This window comes from Pseudophryne corroboree, chromosome 1, assembly GCF_028390025.1.
Source record: "Pseudophryne corroboree isolate aPseCor3 chromosome 1, aPseCor3.hap2, whole genome shotgun sequence".
In the NCBI taxonomy this organism is placed as follows: Eukaryota; Metazoa; Chordata; class Amphibia; order Anura; family Myobatrachidae; genus Pseudophryne; species Pseudophryne corroboree.
Window position 1 is genome coordinate 84,223,630 of NC_086444.1, and position 11,496 is coordinate 84,235,125.

General features: G+C 47.8%; 1 protein-coding gene across 1 annotated transcript in view; it reads left to right on the plus strand.

The window, feature by feature from the left end:
* The window catches only part of WDR70 (WD repeat domain 70), a 672,355-nt gene extending 663,596 nt beyond the window's left edge, over window positions 1-8,759 (plus strand). The window contains exon 19 of the mRNA XM_063961183.1: window positions 8,535-8,759. Coding sequence (XP_063817253.1) covers window positions 8,535-8,622 — 88 coding nt within the window. The 3' untranslated portion in view covers window positions 8,623-8,759. The remainder of the gene's footprint in view (window positions 1-8,534) is intronic.
* The last annotated feature ends 2,737 nt before the right edge of the window (window positions 8,760-11,496 follow it).

The window sequence follows — 11,496 nt, forward strand, 5'->3', positions numbered from 1 at the left end:
GGCAATTCACAAGCTGTACCTTCAGCAGGTGATAATCAAAGTTCCCCTCCTTCAACAGGGACGGGGTTACTATTCCACAATGTTTGTGGTACCGAAACCAGACGGTTCGGTGAGACCCATTCTAAATTTGAAATCCTTGAACACTTATATAAGGAAGTTCAAGTTCAAAATGGAATCGCTCAGGGCGGTTATTGCAAGCCTGGAAGAGGGGGATTTTATGGTGTCACTGGACATCAAGGATGCTTACCTACATGTCCCAATTTACCCACCTCACCAGGAGTACCTCAGGTTTGTGGTACAGGACTGTCATTACCAATTCCAGACGTTGCCGTTTGGTCTGTCCACGGCACCGAGGGTATTTACCAAGGTAATGGCCGAAATGATGATATTCCTTCGAAAGAAGGGAGTTATAATTATCCCGTACTTGGACGATCTCCTTATAAAGGCAAGGTCCAAGGAGCAGTTGTTAGTCGGAGTAGCACTATCTCGGGAAGTGCTACAACAGCACGGCTGGATTCTGAATATCCCAAAGTCGCAGCTGATTCCTACGACACGTCTGCTGTTCTTGGGCATGATTCTGGACACAGAACAGAAGAAGGTGTTTCTCCCGGAGGAGAAGGCCCAGGAATTGTCATCTCTGGTCAGGAACCTCCTGAAACCAAAACAGGTGTCGGTGCAGCACTGCACGCGAGTCCTTGGAAAGATGGTAGCTTCTTACGAAGCAATTCCCTTCGGCAGGTTCCATGCAAGGATCTTTCAGTGGGATCTGTTAGACAAGTGGTCCGGATCGCATCTTCAGATGCATCGGTTGATCACCCTGTCCCCGAGGGCCAGGGTGTCTCTGCTGTGGCGGCTGCAGAGTGCTCATCTTCTCGAGGGCCGCAGATTTGGCATTCAGGACTGGGTCCTGGTGACCACGGATGCAAGCCTCCGAGGTTGGGGGGCAGTCACTCAGGGAAGAAACTTCCAAGGACAGTGGTCGAGTCAGGAGACTTCCCTACACATAAATATTCATGTAATAATAATAATAATAATAATAATAATAATTTTATTTATATAGCGCTCTTTCTCCAATAGGACTCAAGGCGCTTAACAGACAGGGCGGCACAAGAAGCAGGATGGCGATGGCAGAAGCCACAAGGATTCTCCGATGGGCGGAAAATCACGTGCTAGCACTGTCAGCAGTGTTCAACAAAAAGCTAAAAATATATTGCGCCAGGTCAAGGGACCCTCAGGCGATAGCTGTGGACGCACTAGTGACACCGTGGGTGTACCAGTCGGTTTATGTGTTCCCTCCTCTTCCTCTCATACCCAAGGTACTGAGGATAGTAAGAAAGAGAGGAGTAAGAACTATACTCATCATTCCGGATTGGCCAAGAAGAACTTGGTACCCAGAACTACAAGAAATGATCTCAGAGGACCCATGGCCTCTGCCTCTCAGACAGGACCTGTTACAGCAGGGGCCCTGTCTGTTCCAAGACTTACCGCGACTGCGTTTGACGGCATGGCGGTTGAACGCCGGATCCTAACGGAAAAGGGCATTCCGGATGAAGTGATTCCTACGCTGATAAAGGCTAGGAAAGACGTGACAGCACAACATTATCACCGTATATGGCGAAAATATGTTGCTTGGTGTGAGGCCAGGATGGCCCCAACAGAGGAATTTCAGCTGGGTCGATTTCTGCACTTCCTACATTCAGGAGTGACTATGGGCCTAAAATTAGGGTCCATTAAAGTCCAGATTTCGGCCCTGTCTATTTTCTTTCAAAAAGAACTGGCTTCACTGCCTGAAGTTCAGACGTTTGTTAAGGGAGTGCTGCATATTCAGCCCCCTTTTGTGCCTCCAGTGGCACCTTGGGATCTCAACGTTGTGTTGGATTTCCTAAAATCACATTGGTTGAGCCACTTCAGACCGTGGAGTTGAAGTATCTCACGTGGAAGGTAGTCACGCTGTTGGCCTTGGTGTCAGAATTGGTGGCTTTGTCCTATAAAAGCCCATATCTGATTTTCCATATGGACAGGGCAGAATTGAGGACTCGTCCCCAATTTCTCCCAAAGGTGGTATCAGCGTTTCATTTGAACCAACCTATTGTGGTGCCTGCGGCTACTCAGGACTTGGAGGATTCCAAGTTGCTGGACGTAGTCCGGGCCCTGAAAATCTATGTTTCCAGGACGGCTAGAGTCAGGAAAACTGACTCGCTGTTTATCCTGCATGCACCCAACAAGCTGGGTGCTCCTGCTTCAAAGCAGACTATTGCTCGCTGGATCTGTAGCACGATTCAACTTGCACATTCTGCGGCTGGACTGCCGCATCCTAAATCAGTAAAAGCCCATTCCACGAGGAAGGTGGGCTCTTCTTGGGCGGCTGCCCGAGGAGTCTCGGCTTTACAACTTTGCCGAGCTGCTACTTGGTCGGGAGCAAACACTTTTGCAAAATTCTACAAGTTTGATACCCTGGCTGAGGAGGACCTTGAGTTTGCTCATTCGGTGCTGCAGAGTCATCCGCACTCTCCCGCCCGTTTGGGAGCTTTGGTATAATCCCCATGGTCCTTACGGAGTACCCAGCATCCACTAGGACGTCAGAGAAAATAAGAATTTACTCACCGGTAATTCTATTTCTCGTAGTCCGTAGTGGATGCTGGGAGCCCGTCCCAAGTGCGGACTTTCTGCAATACTTGTATATAGTTATTGCTTAACTAAAGGGTTATTGTTATGAGCCATCTGTTGAATGAGGCTCAGTTGTTGTTCATACTGTTAACTGGGTATAATTATCACAAGTTGTACGGTGTGATTGGTGTGGCTGGTATGAGTCTTACCCTGGATTCCAAATCCTTTCCTAGTAATGTCAGCTCTTCCGGGCACAGTTTCCCTAACTGAGGTCTGGAGGAGGGGCATAGAGGGTGGAGCCAGTGCACACCAGATATAGTACCTAATCTTTCTTTTAAGAGTGCCCAGTCTCCTGCTGAGCCCGTCTATTCCCCATGGTCCTTACGGAGTACCCAGCATCCACTACGGACTACGAGAAATAGAATTACCGGTGAGTAAATTCTTATTTTACTGCCCAAAGTAATTACAAATATTGGCTAAAATGACCTTCAGGCTGTGTCTATGGGGTGTATATGAAACATAAATCCATTCTGTGCTTAGACTTGGGTCCCATCACTATGATATCTCATTATGGTATGCAATTATTCCAAAATACGTAAACATCCGATATCCAAAATACTTCTAGTCCCAAGCAATTTGGATATGGGATACTCAACCTGTATTTAGAAAACACGCACCCCTCCCAGCCCACCCCTTTCCCTATGCCCGACGGACCTTTTTTCTCTGAGCTAGAGAAGTCCCCAACTCTTTCTCTGCAATGCTGATGTTTTACTGATGTATTGGGGGAGGGGCAGACAAGCAGGGTTCTGTACGTACAGAGATCCTGATTTCAAGTTGTACGTTTTGATGTTCACGCAACTGAGCGATTATCAGCCGGCTGTGTATGCTCTGCGATTGCACTGTGCGCGCACCAAGGTACCTTTGCAATGCCGCTAGCAGGGAGGATTTAAACGCAGAGTGATTGACAGTCAGGGACAATATGGGGGAGGTAACGGGGAGTGGCAGCAAAGACGCAGGCAAGTCCAGTCTGTTTTCATGGAGCGTTTCCGCCTTCAGCTGTGATCACACATGCAGAAAATATGGCGCCAGTCTGCGTGACTGTAAAGTCACTCTGGGAGCCGATGTTCCTTGTATGTGTACACAGTTGCTGAGGACCTTGTGATGAACTTCGGTGGGTGTCTCTATTCTTTTCTGGGCGGCTGCTTCACTTGCATTTTTTCGCATGTCTGTAGGCTAAAAAAATCACATCTGTGTAGGTTTTTGCATACAAATCGGAATCAGGCCCAAAATATGCACCTTCAGTTACATCCCTCTGTATTTGAAGCATAGCAAGCTGTACACAGGACTTGAACTCACAACCTCATACACCTCAATCAGACACTAGGTACAGCGACATACAGCCATGCACTACATACTGTAGATCTGCTTAGCGACAATGGTTTTAAACTGACAATTACAAATAGCTTAGTTTATCTAGACTTATTAGGCTTCCTATAGTTAGGTGTCTGACTCTAGTATATAAGGTTGAGAGTTTGAGTCTCAGATAGCGAATGCTAAGGATATGTGTGTTTTAAATTCAGGTGGATTTAACTGATGCGCACAAATCACAGTATCACTGTCACGAGCCGCCGTCACGGCTCTTTTCCATTGCGGGTCCCAGTCGTTGCCTGATGGTCCTGGCGGTTGCTAGGCATTCTGTGTTTGCCCCTGAGTATCTGCAATTTCTTGGTTTGCCCCTGACCTATGCAGGAATCTTGCAGACTACTTATGCACCAGAGCTCACGGTCATAAAGCTGAAGTGTAAACGCCTGCAGCAGTGGGCACTTGTCAGTTCCAGCTCATCATTAGCCTCGTCGACAACCTGCAGCTGCAGGAAATGATATTAAATCTATGGGATATCAGCGGCTACAGACTCTGGCAGTGGCGAGTTTCTACGGAATGGTGTGTTCCCGGTAATGGATCCCCATGGTTCTGTGGGTCAGAGGGAGATGGCCTTATAACACAAATAAACGTTTTTGAGTCATGTTCTTCTTTACTGTTCCTATCTGTATGCTTCTGAGATTAATCATTTTGTTTGTTTTAAACATAACATTGTTCTTTTTTTTAAGAACATTATCTGTGCATTCCAAGTGCATTATGATCAGCTAGGGCATAACATAGTTCATTCATTTGTAGTTACATGTTATCTGATGAGTCGTAGCCCTGATCCCGATCTTCTTCTGTGCTGTAGTAGTTTGACCTTAGTTACAGTCTTACATTTGTACGATGACTATTCATACTGGATGTCAGGTTCTGGAGTCACATCCATGACTGATTATCTGTCTTTGCCTTTCTCTGTTAAGCTGTTGGCTCAGTGACACAGAAACCACAATGTATCCTATTTAAATTGACCCATGACTACATGTAATTTATAGTCTTAGTCATAGCATTAGCTGGTCTGATTCATTCACATTCAGAAAGCAGAGTCTGTGCAGAACTTTCTCTTCATGTAATGGCGCCCATACACTAGGGCGATATTGGGTTCTGTCATGCGATTACGCCCGCATCAGTGCGATATATTGCATGGATCGCATGTCAATCACATGTGTTTCCCGATGTGATGCGTGGGCACGCTGGTCGAAACTCGCATCTCAAGATATTATGTGCTGCACTTAATATTTATTTATCGCATGTGGGGCCTAATTCAGACCTGATCGGTGCTGTGCGCTTTTGCATAGCAGCCAATCAGGTGTGAACTGCGGCACCGGCGCATGCCAGACAGCCGACGGCTGTCTCAGCCCTGCGATCGCCTCTGCCTGATTGACAGGCAGAGGCGGTCGCTGGACGGAAGGGGGTGGGCCGGCAGCGTTTTGCCGCTGTTTAGGGGGTGCGGTCCGAGCAATGCAGGCGTGCCCGGACAGTGCAGGGGGTGGGCAGCAGCAGCTGCGTGACGTCACACGCAGCCGCTGCGACCAGTACAGCGACGGGTAGCTCCCTGCCCGCGCGCAGGAGCTGTGCTGCCAAGGAGCTGCCCTTCAAGTACAAAAGCATCGCCGCTGTGTGATGCTTTTGGGGGGGGGGGGGGGTCGGGCCTGATGTGCGGGGCGGACTAGCCATGGTTTTTAAGCACATGCGATTTATCGCACCGCGATGTGCAATCTGTGTTATTTTGAGCTCACTTCCTGGACACTCCCCTCCATCCATTGTGCTGAGGATACACGCTGCTCTGCTCTGTGATAAAAACAAGGTCTGCAGGCTACACCACTGCCCACCAATGTGTTATTATGGCTCCACACTGCCCACCAATGTATTATTATGCTGGCCCACCACTGCAATATTGTGCTGGCTGCACCCTGCCCACCAATGTATTATTATGCTGGCCCACCACTGCAATATTGTGCTGGCTGCACCCTGCCCACCAATGTATTATTATGCTGGCCCACCACTGCAATATTGTGCTGGCTGCACCCTGCCCACCAATGTATTATTATGCTGGCCCACCACTGCAATATTGTGCTGGCTGCACCCTGCCCACCAATGTAATATTATGCTGGCCCACTTCCCACCAATGCAATTTTATGCTGGCCACACCCTGCCCACCAGTGCAATATTGTGCTGGCCCACTACCCACCAATGCAATATTATGCTGGCCCACTGCCCACCAGTGCAATATTATGCTGGCCACACCCTGCCCACCAGTGCAATATTATGCTGGCCCACTGCCCACCAATGCAATATTATGCTGGCCCACTGGCCACCAATGCATTATTATGCTGGCCCACTGCCCACCAATGCAATATTATGCTGGCCCACTGCCCACCAATGCAATATTATGCTGGCCACACCCTGCCCACCAGTGCAATATTATGCTGGCCACACCCTGCCCACCAATGCAATATTATGCTGGCCGACTGCCCACCAATGCAATATTATGCTGGCCCACTGCCCACCAATGCAATATTAATCGCATGATCGCATGCACATCGAATGCAAAAAACCCCACTACAGATGCGATATATCGCAGCCTTGCCTGCCGGGGAAATCGCAGCTCGATATCGCATCGCGGCTAATCGCCCTAGTGTATGGACACCTTAGGAGTCAGTTTAATGTTTTATATCATTACTCGTGTCTTTGTTATTTTACTCATTTTTACAAAAAAAACTTTTTTTTTTTTGCTTTCCGATTGAAAAATTAATTTTTTCCTGTACAATGTTACAGGTATATTAATAGTTCTGTATCGCTAGTGCTGTTTTACTACAACCAACAATAATAATGAAAGAGACTGTTGCGCATTTGTTCTTAGAAAGGCAGTGTGGACGAGACATCAGTAATACGCATAATCTGAGCCACAGCGCGATCCCTGCTCCCATCTGTTTTAGCAGTAAGGACTTCGGGATTCAGCCTGGAGTGAGGGTATAACGCCATTCCAAATAACACAGAAATAAAGTACAGAGCATATTAACAGCAAGTACAGTACAAACGTGGTAATAAAAATGTGTAGAATATCTATAATATTATACTACACTGATCTTACAAGGTTTCACAGTTAAACTGAATGGGCATTACCTATATAAGCTCATTAACGGGGGATATGCCACTATGGGGGAGCTGTATTGAACCTTCTGAAGAGGGGTGGAGCTGTTGCCCCTAGCAACCAATGAGATTCTAGTTCTCATTTTTATAGTACATTTTATGAAATGATAGCTTGATTCTTATTGGTTGCCACGGAATGAATCCACTTGTTAAAAATGAAGATCTTAGGGGCTTATGTGTTATTAAGTAATTAGAAAGATCTCCCCTTCTGTGTACTAAATGTTACTCTCAGGGGCAGGGGTAGCGATAACCACTGATCTCCGAGTTACTTCCCGGCCATTCTGGAGGAGCGTCTCGCATTATAGAAAGACTCCTCCTCAGGATCTGACACTGCGCATGGGCACAATGTCAGTTAACAGAGTCGATCAGAGCCTCGGGGTAGGGATCATAAGATCCCTATCCTGCGAGAATGCTTCCATAAACATAAAGTGGTTTACACCCCCTGAGTAACATAGAAACATAGAATTTGACGGCAGATAAGAACCACTTGGCCCATCTAGTCTGCCCATTTTTTTATCCTTTAGGTAATCGCAACCCTCTTTGAACCTTAATTCCTTGTAAGGATATTCACATGCCTATCCCAAGCATGTTTAAACTGCTCCACAGTCTTAGCCTCTACCACCTCTGATGGGAGGCTATTCCACTTATCCACTACCCTTTCTGTGAAGTAATTTTTCCTTAAATTTCCCCTGAACCTGCCTCCCTCCAGTTTCAGTGTATGTCCTCGAGTTCTAATACTTCTCTTCCTTTGAAAAATGTTTCCCTCCTGAACTAAGTATGACGTAAACCAACAGGACCACACTCCAGAAAGCACGGCAAAGTTTTTCGGACTTTGGTCCATAGGGGTCAGAACGTAGATGATAATTGGGAATGTGGTCTGCATCACTAATTATCTTTGTGTAGGAGATTTCTGTTAAATCGCCTGCATTAGGCTGTTAGTACATAGTAAAAAATGCTGGATAAATACTGTAGGCCCATAATCTGCAATTTTTTTTTAGTGGTGTTGGTGATATTACATCTAGTATTATCCACCCACCTGGCAAGATATGATGAGACTTGTAGTTCCACAGTGGCTAGAGAGCCACAGTTACTCCCCTCTGAGCTGCAGAATCCCCGCTCTTCTATCTAGTGTCTCAGCGTTATTTTATCAGTAGAACTCATTACTTGATCTCTGGCTATCTCAGTGCAGCTTCTTGTTATTCAGTTTATTCTCTGCAAGAATTCTCCTATTTCCTTTTATTGTTTTCTAATCCTATTGGCATTGTGCTGCGCTCTGTCCTGTCTCCAGCTCCAATATAAACTCTATTTACCCAACAGCTCTTCTCACTTTCCCCAATTGTTTACATGTGTTGCAGGACGCAGCCCAATACCGTCTTCGCTGAGGTGGATTCTGAGGAAGATGAACCAGACAATGAGCCAGAGTGGAAAAAGCGTAAAATCTGAAGATGGCCGCGTGAGAATTCAGCGCCAGTGTCCTGCTCCGAGGGGCTGATTGATGTATAGAGTTCTATGGCTTCCATATATTGTTATGCAGTGTCTCATTTTTATACAAATAAAGTAAGATAGAAAACCCCAGTGTACATCGTGTGGAATTGCAGTCACTCGTTACTAACCTGAGCCTGGCAATGGCTGCTCTTCCGTCTGATCACCATAGCGCTTCAAGCATCATGGTATATACCCTGAGGACAAATATTGTGGATGGAATCCCTAAAGAGGTGCCAACCACGGGGGTAATTACTGTTATAGACTCCTTCTCCACTTTGATTAATTACATCCAGTGTGGCAGTGCTCTGGTGGCTTCCACGCTATATACTATGCACGTGGCGTATGTGTGGCATAGAAATACTAATAGTTACATAGAAACATAGAATGTGACGGCAGATAAGAACCACTTGGCCCATCTAATCTGACCCTTTTTTTTTAATCCTTTTGGTAACCTCAACCCGATTTGTTCTCATGCCTATCCCAAGCATGTTTAAATTTCTCTACTGTCTTAGCCTCTGGCGGGAGACTGTTCCATTTATCCAGTATTCTAGATGAGGCCGTACCAATGACCTATACAGTGGCATTATTACTTCTTTCTGCTGCTGATTCCTCTCCCAGTGTAGCCAAGCATCTGACTAGCCTTCCCCATTGCTTTGTTACATTGCTTACCTGCCTTTAACCCCTTCAGTGGCGAGTTTCCAATTTAAAAACACACCATGAGGGGGGTGTTTTTAAATTGGTGTGGGAGCGGGTGGGAATGTACAGGGCGAGGTTATCGCCTGGCGATTGCCCATGGGTACTGCCAGCCCCAGCGCTGATTCCCGGCTGCCTTGCGGCGCCCGGGAAACAGCATAAGCCATTATACAGTTAAGCCCGCCCCCCGGCCAATAGGAGTCCAGGGGGCGGGCTTAACTCCATAATGGAGTATGCTGATTCCGGGGCGCCGTGCACGCTGCACGGCTGTCCTCAGGGAATCAGGAGGTGGTATGCACGGAAATCTTCCGGGGTAGCCAGCGCTGGCTAGGCCGGAAGATTTTCGTGCATACCACTGAAGCGATTAAGGGGGTAATTCAGAGTTTATCTTAGCAGCAAATTTGTTAGCAGTTGGGCAAAACCATGTGCACTGCAGGGGGGGCATATATAACATTTGCAGAGAGTTAGATTTGGGTGGGTTATTTTGTTTCTGTGCAGGGTAAATACTGGCTGCTTTTATTTTTACACTGCAATATAGATTTCAGTTTGAACACACCCCACCCAAATCTAAGTCTCTCTGCACATGTTATATCTGCTCCCCCTGCAGTGCACATGGGCCCTCATTCCGAGTTGATCGGTCGCAAGGCGAATTTAGCAGAGTTACACACGCTAAGCCGCCGCCTACTGGGAGTGTATCTTAGCATCTTAAAATTGCGACCGATGCAGTGGCGGAACAAGCAAGCGGTGGGCCCAGGTGCGACAAAATGCTTTGGCCCCCCCCCCATCCAAGTCCACCCCAGGGGCAGTGCGCGCCGTAGGCGCGCGCAAAAATACATAGTGGCGTGGCTTCGTGGGGAAGGGGTGTGGCCACAAAATAATACCAACACAGTAGTCTCCATTATTCAAATTACGCCGCACAGTAGCACCACTACACCAGGTAGAGACCCGTTTACACCTTACAGCGAACAGATTCCTCTTTTTACACATTACAGCAGACAGCGTGCCCTTTTTACACATAACGGCAGACAGCGTACCCTTGTTACACATTACGGCAGACAGCGTGCCCTTTTTACACATTACAGCAGACAGCGTGCCCTTGTTACACATAGCGGCAGACAGCGTGCCCTTTTTGCACATTACGGCAGACAGCGTGCCCTTGTTACACATTACGGCAGACAGCGTGCCCTTTTTACACATTACAGCAGACAGCGTGCCCTTGTTACACATAGCGGCAGACAGCGTGCCCTTTTTACACATTACGGCAGACAGCGTGCCCTTGTTACACATTACGGCAGACCGCGTGCCCTTGTTACACATTACGGCAGACAGCGTGCCCTTGTTACACATTACGGCAGACAGCGTGCCCTTGTTACACATTACGGCAGACAGCGTCCCCATTTGAACACATTACGGCAGACAGCGTGCCCTTGTTACACATTACGGCAGACCGCGTGCCCTTGTTACACATTACGGCAGACAGCGTGCCCTTGTTACACATTATGGCAGACAGCGTGCCCTTGTTACACATTACGGCAGACAGCGTCCCCATTTTTACACATTACGGCAGGCAGATTCCCCATTTCTCTATCGTCCTTGTGGATGCTGGGGTTCCTGAAAGGACCATGGGAATAGCGGCTCCGCAGGAGACAGGGCACAAAAAGTAAAGCTTTCCGATCAGGTGGTGTGCACTGGCTCCTCCCCCTATGACCCTCCTCCAGACTCCAGTTAGATTTTTGTGCCCGGCCGAGAAGGGTGCAATCTAGGTGGCTCTCCTAAAGAGCTGCTTAGAGAAAGTTTAGCTTAGGTTTTTTATTTTACAGTGAGTCCTGCTGGCAACAGGATCACTGCAACGAGGGACTTAGGGGAGAAGGAGTGAACTCACCTGCGTGCAGGATGGATTGGCTTCTTGGCTACTGGACATCAGCTCCAGAGGGACGATCACAGGTACAGCCTGGATGGTCACCGGAGCCGCGCCGCCGGCCCCCTTGCAGATGCTGAAGTAAGAAGAGGTCCAGAATCGGCGGCTGAAGACTCCTGCAGTCTTCTAAAGGTAGCGCACAGCACTGCAGCTGTGCGCCATTTTCCTCTCAACACACTTCACACGGCAGTCACTGAGGGTGCAGGGCGCTGGGAGGGGGG